Here is a 19,920-nt window from a genome sequence, read left to right as displayed (position 1 = left end):
CTCAAGCACAGAGAAGGGGCCACATTTCCAGCACGGAGGTGTGGGAGAAGCCAGCCCGGCTCCAGTCCGACGGGCCTCACCACTCACTGCCTGGGCAGGTCTGCCCGCGGACGCTCCCTCTGGACCTCTGCACAATGAGCACGGAGCCTCGGTGCCACCTGGCTGTGTGCTGCGAGCGCCCAAGATCGTCCCTGGGACGGCCTGGGCACGAGCCAGACGCTCCACTCGCTGCAGCCTCCCGCCAGACACCCACCTTGTCCCAGAGGGGTTTAAACCCAACCCGCAGAAAAGTGTGGGACCGCACTTAAAGAGTTTATGCGGTGTATGTATATGCAGCACGATTCAGGATACTATAATGTTACACTTAGCTAAGAGCATCAGGAACTAGTTCACAAAGCTATCAACACGTTAAAACCTTGTCAAAGGTTTAGTTTTCCAAAACTACTATCATGCTAGCTTTTTTGTCTTAAGAGATAAAAAAAAACAAAACAAAACAGGGAATTCCCTGGTGGTCCAGAGGTTACGACTGGGCACTTTCACTGCCAAGGGCCTGGGTTCAATCCCTGGTCGGAGAATCCACAAGCTGCGAGGCGCCGGGAAAAAAAAAATCCACAAAAAAACAGAAAACAAAAAATATTATATACTTCCAGTCAGTAGATAAATCCACGTTTACATTACTTGGTGTGAATACACACACACACACACACACACACACACACACACGTGTAAAATGATACACAGCAAACTCCAAACAATTTGCTCTGAGATGCGAGGGAAGGTAGGAGACTCATTTTGGGGATAAGGCTAGGGATAATTTTAGTTGGCAATATTCACATATGGATTTTTAAAAAAGATCAGAAAAAGATAAAAGGGAGCCAATTAATGCCAAAAGAGAGGGCCCAGTCCTGGGGTGACTCCACTACCCACATGCTGGGCACAGTTACTGGCTCCCACTGTGGCCCGGGAGACCTATATACACTATTAGCTGATTAGTTAATCTGGAAAGTTTTTTTTTTTTTTTTTTGAGAGAGGAGGAGAGAAAAATACAGAGACTTAGTAAAAACAGGGTCCAGCAAGTCCAGCTCATGCTACAGAGCTGTCTTGGGCCAAGGGTTTTCACTTGTTTTTGGTGTCAGAATCAGGTCCTCTAAAAACAGTCTGGAGGACCCTGAAGAGCGTGGATCACATGGATTCTACTTACTGATACCAGATTAGAGAGGGTTTAAAACACGTACTGACTGATTCACTTAAGGTAACAGGCTCATTGCATGTTAGCTGAAATATCATGAGAATACCTGTATTAAAAAATAGCAAGAAAAATGATACTGTTTTATATTTTTGCTTATCTCTTTATAAAGTCTGACCCAACAGAAGACAGGTAGACCTGCATTTCTGTGTCTATACTGTTGTCTGATATGGTACTTTGGTTGAAGTATACAAAAAGCAGCCCAGTCTTCACCACATGTTTAGCTGGAAAAGGGAGGTCTTTCAATGACTTTAAAAAAAACTGTGGTTATTCTTCTTTGAGTCTATGCTAATGTTCAACAAGCGGTAGTTTCTGAAAGCTCAGCTGCAACATGGAATCTGAAACCATACTGACGATGTCTCAGTGACATCAAAGCCCGTGGTGTGTGCTGCACTCTGAACGTCTCTCCTGCCCACGAATGTCTGCAGCCTCTCTGAATGTGTTGGCGTGCAGTCATGCAGCTCTTCTGTCGTTCAGATCAAGAAGCCCCGTTTGTTAGTATCATCAGAAGTCGTCAGCGCTGGGAGCTGTCAAGCTCACACTGGCAGTTCCCCAAAATTCAAACTTTTGCTTACAAGCTTGAATTCTATCCTGGGCGACTAACTGTGCCACTGCTGTCCCCTGAGCTGACAGGCTTCCTTCATTCTTTTTGAGAATGGGCTTCTCTGGTGGTTCAACTGGTAAAGAATCCGCCTGCAATGTGGGAGACCTGGGTTTGATCCCTGGGTTGGGAAGATCCCCTGGAGGAGGGAAAGGCTACTCACTTCAGTATTCTGACCTGGAGAATTCCATGGACTGTATAGTCCATGGGGTCACAAAGAGTTGGACACGACTCAGCGACTTTCACTTTCACTTCACTTTCAAGAAAACATATGTCACATACTCGGGTCTTACTAACCCCATTTGTCTGTCTCTTGTTCTTTCAAGTAAAAATAATGTTCCTGAAAAAAGTGGCCAGTTCAGCTTGCAACTCACACAGCTGCGCAGGGTTCTTGGAGACCATCGCAGCACTGCAGCACGCCCGCGGGCTTCATGTGAACTGTGTCATCCACAGAACGTTATTAAAAGGCGTGTGAGCAAAGGCTGAGATCTAATAAAACTAACCATTTCATCCTTCATCAAGGATCGACTTGGGTCAGACTCGGGCAACATGGTGGGGTGCGTGGTGGTCTTCAGCTGGACACCACGGCCTGCTCCGCGAAAGGAGCTATTTTACCCATCACTGCCTTTGCACCATCAGGGCAAACGGCCACACAGGCGAAAAAAAGGCTGTTGTATTCTTGAGAAAGGGCTTCCCTGGTGGCTCAGATGGTAAAAGAATCTGCCTGCAATTCTGGAGACCACTGTGACCTTGCAGCTCCCTTGGAAGTATCTCAGGGACTCCAGGGGCCCAGTGACCACTGCTTTATGCCAACACTGAGGACACCCGCAGAGCTGTGAATACAGTGTTATCATATGCCAGCCCTGGAGAAGCCTGGCCTACTACCAGGAGAGAAGAACAACTTCTGGTTGTATATATGCCAAAATGGTCTACAAACATACACCGTTCCTCCCCTGGTCCCCGGCTCTTCTTCCTCCTTGAAGTTACCAAGCATGAAGGACCAGCAATTTAGGAAAACTGGGCTTGTTCCTTAGGAAACATTACTATGCTCATAACTTTATAAGTTGAACTACCACAATTAGAACACATTGCTAGTGAATAATGCAACAAGCAGACAAAAATTCAAATGAAGTTCACACGCATCAAAGACAGAGCAGAGACTGAAAAGGTTAATCAAACAGGTGTTAACAACTCAAGTTCTATTAGAAATACTACAATATTAAACCTTGAAACAGTAAGGTATAAGGTTATAGTTTGGATCTCAGTTGGTTCAAATACTATCTTTTTTTGGGGGGTGTATGGCATGTGGATTGGCCAAAAAGTTCTTTGGTTTTTTTCCCATAAGATGCTTCTTGTAGCACTTAGTTGTCTTTTACTACATTCAAAACAATTTTGTTAAATTGTATTGTGACAGGTGTCATATCAGCATGAGTTAAAAAAAACGAACACCAAACTGGATTGTGTAGCCATTTGTAGTAGCCATTGAAGATGGAAGAAAAAAAGCAACACTTTCAGCATATTATGCTTTATTATTTCAAGAAAGGTAAAAACGCAACTGAAATGCAAAAAAAAAGACTTGTGCAGTGTATGGAGAAGGTGCTGTGACTGATGGAATATGTCAAAGTGGTTTGTGAAGTTTCGTGCTGGACGTTTCTCGCTGGACAATGCTCCTCGGTCGGGCAGACCAGTTGAAGTTGATAGTGATCAACTCGAGAAATTAACTGAGAACAATCAGCGTTATACGCCACAGGAGATAACTGACATACTCAAAATATCCAAATCAAACACTGAAAATCATTTGCACCAGCTTGGTTATGTTAATCGCTTTGATGTTTGGGTTCCACGTAAGTGAAGCAGGGGTGGGGGGGAACCTTGACCATATTTCCTCGTGTGACTCTGCTTAAACGTCACAAAAAATGTTCTGTTTTTAAAACAAATTGTGACGGTGATGAAAAGTGGATGCTGTATAATAATGCGGAATGGAAGAGATCGCAGGGCAAGCGAAGTGAGCCACCATGAACCACCCAAAGGTACCAGTCTTCATCCAAAGAAAGTGATACTGTGTACAGAGTGGAATTGGGAGGGAGTCCTCTAGCATGAGCTCCTTCTGGAAAACCAAATGATGGATTCCAACATGTATCGCTCCCAACGAGACCAACTGAAAGCAGCACTCGACATGAAAAGTGTCTGGAATTAGCCAACAGAAAACGCATCCTCACCTTCCACGAGGATAATGCAACAAGACTACACGTGGCTTTGATGATCAGGCGACAATCGTTACAGCTTGGCTGCAGCTCTGATTCATCAGCCGTGCCAACCAGACCTTGCACCTTTGGATGTTCTATTTATTTCAACCTTTACAAAATTCTCTTAATGGGAAAAATTTCAATTCCCTGAAAGACTGTTAAAATGCACCTGGAACAGTTCTTTGCTCAAAAAGATAAACAGTTTTGGGAAGATGGAACTATGAAGTTGCCTGAAAAATGGCAGAAGGCAGTGGAACAAAATGGGTTGTTCAATAAAGTTTTTGGTAAAAATGAAAGGTTTATTTTTTAACCTTAAAATTGAAGGAACTTTCTAGCCAACCCAATAGTTCCAACCAGGGACTGAATCTGCGTCCCATGCATCTGAAGTGCCGGAGCCTTAACCACGGGACCTTTAGGGAAGTCCCATCAAATACTATCCTAATTTAAAAATCCCCACACAAAAAAGGAATTCAGGAATTCTAACAAAATGGGATTTGACCATATGACAGTAAACTTTTGGAAGTCAAATTACTAACGCATCAGAAAGCAACATCTGCATTTAAAAACAACGAACTATCATCCTATTTGGGATTAATCACAGATAAAATCTCTAACTTCTTAAAGAAGAATTCCTTATAAATCTTATGCTAAACTGGCTTTCTTCAAAAGAGTTAAAAATGAGGTGAGGAGAGGACTGTATTAAATGCTGATTTCCTGTTGCAGGCTGGACCCCTGAGAGCAAGAAGTCTGAATGGGGGTCATCAGTACACACCGAACGGAGCGGCTGATGATCATCCGAGGGTCGCCTGATGAGGCAATTTCTGTATGCGATCTACAAGCAGAACACAGCGCACACTCCAGGGTCATCAGTGACACCGACTTCCTCCAGGTGGTGAAACGACAAGCAAATTGCAGGAAGAGAGGCTTGGTAAACGGGGGAGGGAGAGAGAGCAGATAGAGACAGGGACACAGATACAGACAACACAGTGGCAGAAAAATAAGACAAGCTGTGGTTAAGGCGCTGGGCTCTAAATTACCACCGTGACCTAGAAAAGAGAGGACAACCGCGGCAACCATGAACACGGCCCATGGGCTCACAGCACTCTGGGCACCGTGTGAAGAGTTTCACACGTATTCACTCACTTAACCAACCCTCATAAAATCCAGAGAGGTAGATCCTTTGACAACCCCCCATTTCTTTCCCATTTCTGGCAGGGAAATGAGTGAGCTTGCCTGAAATGGCTCAGCTAACCCACGGTGGGGACCCCTGTGACTTCTGAACCCCGCCTTTAACCACTGAGCACCCCGCCTGTCAAGTTCAGAGGGAACTTTGCTTTTACCTGAGAGTGTGCTTTAAACTGTTACATTTTAAAAGACCAATAAAAATGCCAATAAACATTAAAAAAAAAAAAAAACACCCCGCAAAACACTGTTCGGTAAGATGGTGTGGCTGTCAGGGAACCCACCCGAGAGGTGCCGGGCTACAGGGTCTCAGCCCCAGCCCATCCGAGATGACCACGCCCCTGCCTTATCATTTCACCACGGGCCACTCATTTGTTAGCAAGGGAGTAAAAGCAAAAACAGAAGAAAGGCCCAAGCTTGAATATGAAAGACCACTGCTCACTGCTTAGGAAATAATTTCTAAGTAATGTCCTTTGCACATTTTTTTCTAAAGCAGAACACTTTAAAGACATTTCAAACATTATGAAGAAGTTTACACCTACATGGAAGGTGAATACTTGTATTCCTTGTATATACTTGTATACCCACATGCCCACTTCCCTAGATTCAACAACTGGGGATATGAGCATATTTTGCTTTACAGTTATTTTTCTCTTTGCTGTTTGAAGTAAGGTGCAGAGACCGTGGTACTTCACCATTTAAATACTTCCATCTGCAATTCCTAAGGACGAGGAAAGTTCCTACAAATCAGAATCCCTTTGAAACTAATGGTAATTCCATAGAAAATTCCATATCGCTCTACTCAGCTTTCCACAACAGCCACACGAATGTCTTCTGCAGGTTTGATTTTGTTTTGTTTTTAGAACAAACATCTGATACAGAGTCATTCACTATGTTCGACTGTTACATCTCTTGCGTTTATTCTTTTCAACTTGAAGGGTTTTTGATTTATGAATAATTCAAGGGCCTAAAACAAAACCAGCTTTTTCTGGCTGTTGCAGTTTGTCCTTGCGCACGTGAGCCAATGTCTCTCCAAGATGAATAAGCAAGACTTTTCCTTAAGTACATTAGTGAGAGAAACTAGCCCAGGCTTGGGAGTTCTCCGCATCCTTGATGGGCCTTTTCCATCTGACAGGGAAGAAGAGGTGCGGCGGGCCTTGTCTGGAAGCAGACGGCGGGGGAGATGGGGCAGGGGTCTGCATGCCCCTGCCTGCACTGGCCCGCGCCCCAGCCTCTGGTCTGGGATGTTCTGTGTGGCCAGGACCCGAGCTGATGGAAGGCTGCTTTGTCCTATCTGATCACTTGGAAATCCAGAGCCCCCCAAAGATTGCTCTAGCTGGGTCTCCAGAAAAGGCCAAAAGGAAATATCAGAAGATGATACACGTGGCTGTTTCCTCTGGGAGAACCACCAGCAGTGGCCTGGGGACGTGGAGCTGGTGGAGGGGCAGGACCGTGGACTTGGGACTCACAGGCTGGTGACCTTGGGGAAGAGTGTCAAGGACGTCCCAGCCACCTCCCAGGCAGCAGGGCTGGGCGGAACAAGTCAGTGTTCACAAAAGCTTGTCACATCTGGCAGATCATTGGCCCAGGGGAGAACCGCCCTGTGGGGCTACCTGGCTTATGGAAATGGGGTGTGCTGCACCCCAAATGGCTGTGCCTGGGAGGACTCGGACCATTCCTAGATGCAAAGCACCCTTTGCCTGACTACTAACCATATCTCCTTATTCGTCTACATAATTAGCATCTTTTAATGAAAAAAATATGATCAGTTCAGAGAAGACTAATTAACAAAAGGTGTGCGGGCTTTACATAAACACACACCACCCCCCAGAGAGCTCTCTGTTACTCTGGTTACGTTCCTTGTTCCTCACTGGCAGGAATGATGAGAGAGAAACAGCTTTATGTAGAGGCTCACTCCAGGTAGCTTTCAAGGTATACTTCTAAAAAGTCGCTTCACAGGGAGGGACAGCTACATAGGAAACACCCTGCGTCTAGTTCTATTTGGAGAGACAGAGTCACTAGTGAGGTCTTTTGAGGGTGGCTTTCACTTTCTGTAGTCGATGACCCGATTTCCTTCCTAATTCTGGGGGGTGAGGACAGCACGGGGCAGCCGCCCTCACGACGTTTACTGGCTTCAGCCACGCAGGAGCACCCCACACCTGGGAGCCGTGTGCACGTGCGCAGCGGGGCTCAGCAGCACGGGCTAAGTCATCAGGTGGGCTGAGGCAGAAAGGAAGCCCTGGGCCTCAGCCTCCACACCGCCCCTGGGTCAAGTTTCTATTGGAAAGGTAAACACCTTTCCTTGAATCGGTGACTCAGGAATACTTGTGAGAAGACAAACTTTTCCTACAATCAGACTTCCGTTCCCCAAGAAAAAGTGGTTTTACACAAAAAGAACAATTTGCTCCCCAGCTCCCCACCAGGCCTCGGTGACCCATCAGTCTTTCGGAGACTGGACTCGCCGACCGACTCTCAGATCAGAGCACGTAATGGCTTTCCTGAGGCTGGAATAAAAGCCAGCTGGATCCGGATGGACAGCAGATCTTCCTTTCTGACCATCATCATCTTTTTTGGCACAGCTATTCTTGCCTTAAACCTTGCTCTGGAAGTGGCAGACATCTTACTATGCTAAAACCGGCAATTAAAATTCAAGGAAAAGTCTTGACCAGTGGTGGGGTTGGGGGCTGGGGGTAGGGGAGGCAAACTATGTCCCATGGGCCAAATCTGGCCAGCCCCCTGTTTTTGTAAATAAAGCTTTATTGGAACATGGTCATTCCTATCTGGGGGCTGCTTTCAGGGCAAAAAACACTGACTTTTCCTGAAAGAGTCTGTCGATCCCAGTCTAGAACTGTGGTGTTCAATACAACAGCCACTAGACATGGGTCTATTTGAATGTCAAATAGCCAAAACGAAATAAAATTAACCATTCCACCTCTCAGCTGCACTAGCCACATTTTGAGGGCTCTGCAGTCACCTGTGACTGAGGGCACCGCGGTAGCCAGCACAGAGGACATTCCCGCCACCACAGACAGGTCTCCTGGTCGGCCCCGGGAGGACAGGATTTAAGTCATCAAGCTAAATTTACAGCCACCAAGTTCCAGGTGACGCCGCTCCTTCTCCAGGCAGAAAAATTTAGGCTAAGTTTCAACAACACGTTCCTGTCACACTTCTTAGGACACGCTAATTCACTATACTGACCACAAACTCTAGGCTACGTAATAGGAGATGAGTGTCAAGCCCACTGGGGCTACTAACCAATTCAGGAACTGCATTGTTTATGGACTGTAAGCTCTGAAAGCTGGGCCGCGGTGCTTGCTTCATACTACTAATTAGGAACCTGCTTGGCACGAGGTGATAGGGACTCAAGTATTTGCAAAATGAATGAAGAAATGAATCCTAGGCCCCAAAACTGTCATCCATCAGAGGCCAGTGAAAAAGATGGATATTGATAAAATGTTGGGGGAAAACACTGCTCTTTCCACAATCCTGTGGCAAAAGGTTCTATGAACAGCCAAACTTTCTATTTTAAAATGAATTAAAGAAAAATTCCATACAAAACAAAACTGCCTGGGTTGGGATTCTGGCCCTACCACTTACAGGCTGTGTGCCGCGGGCTGTTCTTTTCCCTCTGTGGGGACGACCCCTCTTCTCTAAACACATGGGGGAGTGGAGTCGGAGGTGAGCCCCAGGGCTGCCGGCCCGCTTCCGGCACCAGGAGGCATCAGGCCCCGCTCGCTTCCCCACACCCGCCCAGACTCAGCTCCCGTGCGCCTTCTGCCCCGGGGCCCCTGTGTGGGTCCCTCCACTAAACCATCGAGTCCTCTGGGGAAGCACCCTCAGCACTGGACACATAGAGGAGAGGCGAAATGGAGATGAAATTGATCAAGACTCTAAAAGCCAATAAAGTAAAAATAAATTTTGCTAAACCACTCATGAATATGCTTGCCCTCAAAACTTGTGAGTAAATTAAGCATTTTTCAAGTTTTAACTAGTTCACTGTTTGAACCAGAAGTTAAGCTTTACTACCGGTTATTCCTTCTTAAAAACTCAAGTCTCTTGTAGGTTAGTACACTTCACTACTTTTCCCCCTCACAATTAGAGAACAACAAACAATTCAACCAACAGCAAAAAAAAACAAAAACAAAAACAAAACCCAGATTGATCACAGTAGTCTTAGAATTAAAAAAAAAAAAAAAATCAATGTGGTATAAGATATAAAATCAAATATTCCAGTTTGGAATAAATTCATAGCTCAAATAAAAAAAGTACATTAAACTCAAACTAAAAAAAAATCTGTTATTTATTAGAAGATACCTTAAAAGTTTAAACATTTCATGTGCAATAAAATTTTCTTATTGCTAACTCAATCAGTCCCTGTTTAAGAACTTAAATGGAAACACAATCATTTTGTTTTAGCCTGTTAAAACACCTGCGTGCTAACTGTGGTCCACATTTGCTCTTTCCTGGCTGCACCGCAAAACCAAGTGACCTACAGTTGGTCACTGTGGACCTTAATTGCCGCCAGCTTCATTACAGAGGGTTTGCAGAGAAAAGGCAACCCCTATCTTATTCCAGCAGACTGGGTATTCATGTAATTTCATCTTCCTTCCCTGGGTCCACCCTAGGATCTGAAAAATCTCGCCTGGCATTTTAGTCATCCAGACGATTAGTCACCTGGAGATCTTGCCCCCACCCTTCCTTAGCACGGGTCCTGACAGTTCTGTTCTGTTAGGACAGAGCTGGGATATTATATACATTTTAAAGTGATTTGATGAAGCTTAACTATCATTTTCTATTTCACCCAATTACGAACAAAAAATGTGTATAAGAAACATTTTTAAATGCTTAAGAAAAAGTACACAATTATCCTGATACCTATGTTTTAATATAATTATCAATTTACTGTGGTAATTGTGTTTTTAAGCTAAGTTCTGTATAAATTTTAAGCTAAATTCTGAATTCAAATTTTGTATAAATTACAACTGGCAAACTGTATTAAAAGTGATCTATACACACATTGAAAACTTGCTGCCACTTACAATTTTTAAGGCAAATGTCAATACAGAGCCTATTTAAATGCAAAGTGTCTCCTACTATCCCACAAAAAGGCTAAAAGCTCAGAAATTATGACCCACAATGGATTTCAGTATTTCAAAGCACAAGTGTATTTCTCTTTTAGGCTCCATGGCAAGGACGAAAACGATCCTTTTAAAAAGGGGAGTTCTTTTCTGGTTGTTCCCGCATACTTTCTGGCTGCAGTTCATCTTTAATTCAGGGGAAACCTTCGGGGTGTTAATCGAGCGACACATCTGTAACAGAAACTCTGCGCACGGACAACTTGGCCAGGCGTGCCGCCCGCCTCTCCTTCCTACCCCCACCCAACGCCTTCCCCGGGCAGTGACTTCACATCCTTTGACATCAGCACGGCTCTGAAAGGGGGATGGGAGAACGAGCAGAAAGCAGAAAAACCAGCTTTGAACTATGCATGCAAGGCCTCTCTCAAGACTCAAATTCTGTAAGTAGTTCGTAAAATGCCAAACTGCAGCGACACACCCAGCCTCCTCCAGTTAGGTCTGCCGCAAAACGGGGTGAATTCTGCTAGAAAGGACTTCCTGCTTTTCTTATCTGAAGCACAATGGCCATTTATTAACTAACCACAGAAGGTTCCGTTTCAGTGAAACACACAATAACTTACCTCGAATATGGAGAAGGGCCACGGGCTGGAAAGGCCCATTGGAGCTGGCCGCATCCACCACCATCCTGCTGCCCGCTTTATTACATGTCAACATCTAGACTTCAGCGGGGAAGGCAATGTACTCCTTAAGGCAAGAAACCAGCCTCCATTTTAGTTTAAAAAAAAAAGACAAACTGAAGCTCTCTGCAGCTGGAGGGAACTGGCTGCTTCGTGATGTCAGCAGGCACGGGGCTTGCTGATTGGCCAGAAGCTGCAACTTAAAATGACACTAAAAAACTGCAAATGGAAAGAGCGTTCTGTTTGGCTGTCAGTGTGTGTGAAAAGCCTGGACATTTTTTGGCTTTCTCAGTCTTTATTTCTCACTAACTTTTAGGCAAAGATCCCATCTCTCAAGGGGCAGGACTGCGGCCGCAAGTCCAGCCAGACTATAAACAAATGATTCGGAGAGAGCTACCAAAAAGAAAAAAAAAAAAAAAAGTATGCATATATGTCTACGTGAACTTTAAATTTCACATTTATCTGGTACCCCAAATTCACTGGTACCTTATACCCCCTCGTGGCCACCTCCTGTTTTCTAATTACTTTAATGTCTGTATCATATTTAGCACTTGGGCAACCTATTTTTTTTAATGCAAATGGCTATTTAAATATTACACAATCCCAATTCATTAGTTTAGACTTTTGTTCTATCACCCTTTCCTACTACCAAGTTATGAACTAATAATCCTCAAACAGTGTTTTTTTTTTCCTCAGGGTCTAATTTTTTTAATTGGAAAAATTCAGTTTAAAAATGACATGGAAAATGAAAGTTTTAAATGCAATAGCTAGAAAGTGCTATAAATTAAAGGTATTTATACCACCTGGCTGTGAAAATTAAAGTCATAAAATAAAATGTAAGTGTTTATTTTTATACCTTAAAAGGGTCAACATACCACTTTATTTCTCATTTTGTTTACATTAGAATTTTTTAATTAAAAAAGATATTTCCCTTCTTTTTATGGGGCTAGTGTTAAAAGCTGTTATTCAGATCTTAGTCTCCTATCTTCAAAAAAGGTTAATGTAAAAAGCTGCTCCAAGAAAGGACATCATTTCTGAATCAGAGCATCCTGGGGAGGGGTGTATGTGTGTGCTGGTGAGATGATTCCCTACAATAAGGTTACTACTAGCTTCAAATGAAAGTGAATGCGCTATGAGAAGTCTCTGTGCCGGGCAAAACTGAAAAACCCCTCACCCCACACACACACAACCACGCCTGTCCCAGCCACGCCCTCTCGCTTTGTAATTCTCACACAACTCCCGCCATCCCTACTCCCCCAATTTGTGAACAAGAACCAAAAAACCCTTTGGATTCTAAACGTCATTCACAACAGTTAGAAATGGGCTAGGATTTGCAGTTACACCTGTGGGCTGGCATGCACCCCATTTCAACCAGCAAATGAACTGCGGTCATTCGGGGTGCTTATTAGGTGCCCCCACACTAAGTAAGAAGGTAGTATTTTACTGTGTGGATCAATAGCCATTAAAAAATACTCAAATAAAAGCACACCAAATCCTACCCTGGCCCCTCGTCCACAGAGCTGAAGGACGCTGCTGGATCCCAAAGCTGGGCCATGAATTCACTTACAACAAGCAACGGGGAATGGGTGTCATGTGAGCGGGCTCTCCCCACCTGAGCCCACCTGCGGCCCACCTGCCCGGCTCCTCTGCTCTCTGAACAGCCGGTGCTCTGAGGCAGGTACTGTGAATGTAGATCCTGGCTGCTGACGCCCTGAGTCCATCAGATTCGTGAGGATAGCTCTCCGAGGACTCACTGTCACCTCACACTCAGATGAACTCAGACTCAAGTGCAGCCAGGATTGAGGCTTGCAGGGGGCTTCCTCAGGGGTCAGAAAGCAGATGCTTAATGCAGATCCGTACCCTCAAGAGACAGTGATTTGTTCTCAAACAGTTTAATATTTCATATGAGATGAGAAGGGGAAATGTGCCTATCCTAACTAAGACCGTGCTGATGAGTGGAATGCAGAAATAACAGGGAAAGACTCCTAGAATCTTTATATAAAATATACAGATTAAAGTCAAAGAAAAAGGGAAGACACTTCTTGATGTATTTTTCCTAATGATCTCGGATCAAAAGATCTCAACTTTATTAGCGATTTTCCCCCATGCTCTTTTGAAGCCTTATGCATATGAAGTAGCTCTTTAAAGAACTTGAAGTCTGTGATCTGAAAATCACTGGTGAAATAAGAGTCTAAAATATAAATAAGCAAACAAACATAAATAATATGGAGAAAGAAAAAAAAAGACGAACAAAAAAAGATAAGGTATGTTTCTGGACTGGAAGCACACACATGATAAATAAGCTGATGTTAACATTTCCCCAAACTGATTTATAGTTTTAAAGCAATTTCATTCAAAATCCAGAGGAGGCGTCTTATGTTTCTGGGTAATTCTAAAGTTCACTTGGAAAAATAAAAAGCATGAAGCATGAGAACACTACTCACGAGAAAAGCAGGTCCTTCCAACTATAAAGTTTATGAACTGAGGATAGTATGATGTAGACTGGAGACAGGTCTTGGGACAGAAAGCAACAGCCCCTGACACAGCGAGTGTAGTTACACAAGTGTAACGTCTGGATAAAGAAGGACGCTCGGAACCATGGCAAGGTGAAGACTGCCCAGGTAACTAACGGTTACATGTGGGCAAAAATCTAAGCCTTCACCTCACACAAAATAAAATAGATGGGTCAAAGAAAAAATGCAGTTAAAAAAAATCAAATCAGCCCCACCCCCAAATCCCCACAGTGCTGAGAAGAAAAGGGAAGTGACTATCGATTCTGAAGCTAGAAAAGGATAATTAAAAGACACTGGACAATGCTTAGGGCATATTCCTCACATTAAAATATTTACAAGATTTCTATACGTTCCCTCCAAAAATCAAAAGGAAATATAAATGCTATAATTACAAGAAGTTAATAATATACTGTAATTTACTCAAAAAAATTGGGCAAGCTCTGGGAGACAGTGAGGGACAGAGAGGCCTGATGTGCTGCACTCCATGGAGTCACAGAGAGTCAGACGAGACTTAGCGATTAAACAACAACAATAATTAGAAAAAAACTAAGACCTCAGAGTTCAAATGATCCAGTTTGCAAAAGAACTAGAACTGATCAGTTGTTGCTGTTCAGTTGCTCAGTTGTGTCCAACTCCTTGGGACCCCATGGACTGCAGCACACCAGGCTTCCCTGTCCTTCACCGCCTCCCAGCGCTTGCTCAGACTCATGTCCGTTGAATCGGTGATGCCATCTAACCATCTCGTCTTTGTGTGAAAAAAGTATTCATCTGTCAAATCAGCAATAATTTTAAAAATTATAATTAATACTGGTAAAGGCATGTTGTAACCTTGACAACAAATCTATAAATTGTTCTGATCCTTTTGGAAAATAAGGATTGGCAATAAAATGTGGCAATATGTAAAGATTCTTTAAGTAATTTAACTTCTGGGAGTCTATTCCAGAAATGTAGGTAGCCATGAGTGAGCATCACGTTTTAGAAAAACAGTTATTTAAAAATTTGTGCTAAAGTACTTCTCAGGTGGTGCCAGTGTAAAGAACCTGCCTGCAATGCAAGAGGTGTAATGAGATACGGGTTTGATCTTGGGTTGGGAAGATCCCCTGGAGGAGGGCACAGCAGCCCACTCCAGTATTCTTCCCCAGAGAATTCCATGGACAGAGAAGCCTGGCGGGCTACAGTCCTTAGGGCCACAAAGAATGGGACCCGACTGAAGCGCAGCATGCACACGCATGACATGAAGTTTACCGTCTTTCCCATTTCAGAGTGTAACGCTCTAAGTGGCATAAGCACACTCATAGTGTTGTGCTAGCACCACCACCATCCACCCCCAGAACTTGCTTCATCTTGCAGGACAGGAGATCTGTCCCTATTAAGCACTTCCACCCCAGCCCCTTCCCCTCGGCCCCTGCACGTTCGGTCTCTATGACTATGACGACTCTGGGTTCCTGATATGTGGGATCATGCAGCTTTTGTCCTTTGGTGACTGGATTATTTCACTCAGTGCAATGTCCTTAAGGTTCTGCTGTGTTGCATCATGTGCCAGAATTTCTCCCCTTTTTAAGACTGGACAATACTCTACTGCAGGGATATACCACATTTTGTTCTATTGATCCCTTGATAGACACAGGCTGTGTCTGCCTTTTGGCCGTTGTGAATAATGCTGCTATAATATGAATATACAAATGTCTAAGTCTCTGCTTTCAAATTTTTGGGTATATTCTCCAAAGCAAAAATTACAGTAATTCTATTTTCAGCTTTTTGAGGAACTGCCATGCTGTTCTCCACACTGCTGTTGTTGCTCAGTCATGTCCGACTCTGTGCGACCCCATGGACTGGGGCACGCCAGGCTTCCCTGTCCATCATCATCTCCCGGAGCTTGCTTGAACTCATGTCCATTGAGTCAGTGATGGCATCCACCCATCTCATCCTCTGTCACCCACTTCTCCTGCTGCCCTCAATCCTTCCCAGCATCAGGGTCTTTTCCAGTGAGTCAGCTCTGCACATCAGGGGGCCAAAGTGGCAGCATCATTCTACATCCCCACCAGCAGTGCACAAGGGTTCCAATTTCTCCACATCCTTACCCACACTGGCTAGTTTCTGTTTTTCTGACAGCAGCCATCCTAGCGGGTGTTAAGTGGTATCTCACTGGTTTTGATGTGCATTCCTAACGATGAGAAATATTAATCATGTTTTCATGTGCTTAATGACTATTTCTGTATCTCCTTTGGAGAAATGTCTACTCAAGTTCTTTGCACATTTTTAGATTGGGTTGTTTTCTTGTTGTTGAGTTGCAAGAGTTCTTTAAAGTTTTGGATATTAATCCCTCATCAGACAGATGATTTTCAAATCCTTCTTCCCGTTTCACGGGTTGCCTTTTCATTTTGCTGCTTGTGTCCTTTGCTGCACCGTTTTAAATTCTGATGTAGTCCAGTTTATCTACTTTTGCTTTCCTTGCCTGTGCTTTCGTGTTGCGTCTGAGATATCACTGGTAAGTCTAATGACAGACTTTCCTCTATGTTTTCCTCTAAGGCAGTGTTAGGTCTTTGATCCACTCTGTTAAATTTTTAGGTTCGGTATAAAATAAAGGTCCAGTTTCATTCTTTTGCATGTGGCTATCCACTTTTTTCCAGCACCACTGTTGAAAAGACTGTCCTTTTCCCAGAGTGGTGGCCTCCTAGAAAACCATGTGGCCATACACGTGGCAGTTTACTTCTTGATCTCTTACACTCTTGGCGTCTATGTCTTGGTTTTTATATATATATATATTTTATTTATTTATTTGGTTGTGCTGGGTGTTAACTGCAGCATGTGACCTCTTCGTTGGGGCATGTGGGCTCTAGCTCCCTGGCCAGGGACTGAACCCGGACGCCCTGCATTGGGAACACAGAGCGCTAACCACTGGACCACCAAGGAGGTCAGTGCCACACTGATTTGACTACTGTAACTTTGCAGTAAGCTTTGGAATCAGGAAATTTAAGACTTCCAGTTTTGTTCTTCTTTTTCAATGTTGTTGTGGTTATCCTGGGTCCCTGGAGACTCCATGTGAATTTTAGAATGCATTTTTTTCTATGTTTGGGAAAAAACATTGTTAGGATTTTGATTGAGACTGCAGTGGATCTGTGGATCTCTTGGGGAGTGCTGAGGTTTTAACAATACTAACTTTTCCAACCCATGAACACACGTCTTTTCCATTTACTGGGGTCTTCTTTAATGCTTTCAGCAGACAAGTCTTTCACCTCCTATGTTAATTCAAAGTATTTTATTCATTTTGAGAGCATCACATTTTAAATTTAAGATTCTAAAATACTAGAAAATACCTTAACGTCAAAGGGATTATCCCACACAGTGAAATTTTTTACACATTTATCAAAAGTACTTATGGATTTGTAAAGTAAAAATAAGTGAGCAAAGCAGTATATAATTTTTCAGAAATAGTATGAACATAAAAAGAAACATTCTCAAAATATCAATGGTAATTACCGTGGAGTGTTATGGCTATGTGTAGGTTTTCTTTCTGAAATATCTCTACATTGTTCAGTATTGCTAAAATAAGCACACAATACTTTCATGAAAATTAACTAAAGACATATAGAGTTTTTTAAAAAAAATTTTAATTAGCTGATATTCTTACTGTCACCTTATTTATATTTTGGCCGTGCCACGTGCCATGTGGGATCTTAGTTCCCCAACCGGGAATCGAGCCTGCACCCCCGGCACTGACCGCACAGAGTCGTAACCACTGGGCCCCCAGGGAAGTCCCAGGACACACAGACGAAGTGACAGCAGGAAGACTCCTTTAGTGAACGCTGCCCCCTCAGGCACAGGCTAGGAACGGAGAAGGGGAAATATGATGCAAAAGATTCCCTGTGCTGCATGAATGAGACGAGTGTGTAAAAACACACGAACACAAGAGGGGCCTAAATGAGGCGTGATGAACGGAACCACACACACGAGGGCCTGACTCCTCGTCTCAAGGAGCCGGTTACGGGCTACTCAAATCCTGACTGCACGCTTGCATGGAATCCACGGGCTCATCTAGGCCTCCGAGGCCCAGTCAGCCTCCAGAGCCCTCTCCTCTCGATGAAACAGGGACTCAGCCAGCGCCTGTGCCCAGGGAGAGGCCGCCCTCACCCTCCATAACCCCAGGCTGCTCCTTCTTTCCTCACCTGTCGGGGGGGGCGTGTCTGTGATCCCCCCACCTCCTCGGCTTTGTGGAGGCACCGATGCCACTGATGTTGGGGGGGCGCCCAGGAGGATGAAGCCGCCCCCGAGGCGGGATCCACCCGCACGTGCTCAGCCATCCCGGGGAAGGGGCAGTGAGCACTGAAGCACCTGAAGAGCAGGGTCTCGGCCCTGGGGCTCAGTGTGAGGGCAGAGACGCCGACGGCATCCCTGTCTGGACTAGCCCCCTCCGGGAAGCCTTCCTCTCCCCGTCCTGGGCCACTGGCTGTCTTCCGGCAGCCCCAGGACCACACCGAGCACACTCACTGCACGAAGGCACGAGTCAAGCAGTGACGCCAGATTCTGACCCTGCCAAACTTGTCCCCGTAGTGCAGAGTTAAGAGGGGTATGCCACTGACCACCTGGAGCGGGACAGGTCCCCCTCCTGAGTGCAGAGCCCCTGCCCAGCGCCCCCCATCCTGTCGGTGCCCAGCCCCCACGCCCCCCACGGTGCCCTCCAGCCTGGCTTCTGGACGCTCCCATGACAGCTTTTCCTGCCCTGCGGAGGGCTTGAGCTGACTTCGAGGAAAGCACCTTTCTGGGCTCAGTGCAGAGCTCCTTGCAGAACCGCCAAGTGGGCAGACAGACTATAGCTCTCAGCGCATCTGTCCGGCATGGAGACAGACGCGAGCATCATACTGCACAAGGATGGGAGGTTTAAACAGGAGTTCCTCTTTATTCTTGGCTTCCTCCGTCACTTTACATGGGTCTTTATTTACAAACAAGCTGTCTGTAGTTACGTCCCATTTGGAGGTAGCATTCCCGACTAAAACGTTCATATTTTCATTTCTAAATTCAGCCAAAGGTTTTAATTTTCATCTCCCCAGGCAAATTTTATAGGCAAATTAAGTACGCTCATATTTTAATGAAGAAGCTTTACAGTTTCTTTTATTAAAGGAAGGCTGTGCTCTGAGCCGACACTTAACTGGAAATGACACGGGCACGGGCGATGTATGTTTTGTTGGGTAGGAAATCTAACCCCAAAAAATTTGGCTTCACTTACAGTTTAAAATAGCCTTTTTCCTTAGGCAGATCAAAGATATCTAGCATTCAGCTGTGTTCAAAGGTTGCCAGGGCACTTCTGCTTGCCAACAGCAAGGTCAAAGGGACGCTCACTAGCTGCCCTGTTGATCTGAACGAGTCCTGCGAGTGGTTTAAAGGGTGGACAAGCTTATCTCAGGAAAGGCCAGCGGGGGTGCGTGGGGTGGACGAAGCAAAGAATCTGCCCGGAGTGCGCTGCTGGAGACCTCTGCTTCTTTGTGCTTTCCCTGCAGCGGGGCTGGAAACCCTTTAAAGCCAAAGAAGTCGTCACACCCCTTCCGTGTTCTGAGAAGGTAGGAAACCCACGCACGGTACAGAGCCAAGGTGACACGCCAAGTGCTTCCAGGTCAACTGTTAGCAGGAAACCTCGGTTCATGAGGAAGAGCCCGCGTGCAGGGAGCGCTGAGCCCGGGACGGGGTCCAGCCCCACAACAGTTCCCAGAAAACTGGAGGATGCGGGGAGGCCCCAGGCCCAGAGCGCTTTTTGCTCCTTCAGCAAACCTGTGTCTCAGGGATTCATGGCAGGTACTAGACTGGGCACAAAGCAGACACACAAACCGCCTCTGCCCTCAGTGACACTTCAGACAGAACAGCGTGTGGCATGTTCTGCAACCAAAGTGTCCATCATGATGAACAGATAAATGGTGCTCCATCCACAAAATTGACATCTCTGACTCAATAGACACGAGTCTCAGCAAGCTCTGGGAGATGGTGAAGGACAGGGGAGCCTGGCATGCTGCAGTTCAGGGGTTGCAAAGAGTCGGACACGACTCAGTGACTGAAGAACAACAATCCACACAATGGAGTGCTGTTCAGCCTCGAAATTCAGGAATAAAATGCTGTATGATTCCACTTACATGAGGTCCCTAGAGGAGTCACAATCACAGAGACAGAAAGGAGAACGGTGGGTACTAGTGCCAGAGGCTTTCCAGGCGGTGCTAGTGGTAAAGACCCTGCTGCCAATGCACAAGACATGAGAGACGTGAGTTCGATCCCGGGGTTGGGAAGATCCCCTGGAGGACAGCATGGCAACCCACTCCAGTATTCTGGCCTGGAGAATCCCGTGGACAGAGAAGCCTGGCGGGCTGCAGTCCATAGAGTCACAAAGAGTAGGATAC

General features: G+C 45.2%; 1 protein-coding gene across 6 annotated transcripts in view; it reads right to left on the bottom strand.

Annotated features, from left to right (window-relative positions):
- The window catches only part of PPP2R5C (protein phosphatase 2 regulatory subunit B'gamma), a 139,406-nt gene that overhangs the window by 85,888 nt on the left and 33,598 nt on the right, over positions 1-19,920 (bottom strand). Inside the window, exon 1 of one of the 6 annotated variants that reach the window (XM_070357999.1) lies at positions 10,971-11,154. The exons of 4 other annotated variants lie outside the window; for them this stretch is intronic. In XM_070357999.1, the coding sequence (XP_070214100.1) occupies positions 10,971-11,064 (94 nt within the window). In that variant the 5' untranslated portion in view covers positions 11,065-11,154. Of the gene's footprint in view, positions 1-10,970; positions 11,155-19,920 lie in introns of those variants that run through there. One more of the 6 variants, XM_070358000.1, reaches the window with a different exon arrangement.

The sequence above is a fragment of the Bos mutus genome, chromosome 21 (assembly GCF_027580195.1).
Source record: "Bos mutus isolate GX-2022 chromosome 21, NWIPB_WYAK_1.1, whole genome shotgun sequence".
Classification (NCBI taxonomy): Eukaryota; Metazoa; Chordata; class Mammalia; order Artiodactyla; family Bovidae; genus Bos; species Bos mutus.
Note: the sequence above shows the minus strand (reverse complement) of the source record. Positions and strands in the feature narration are given on the sequence as shown.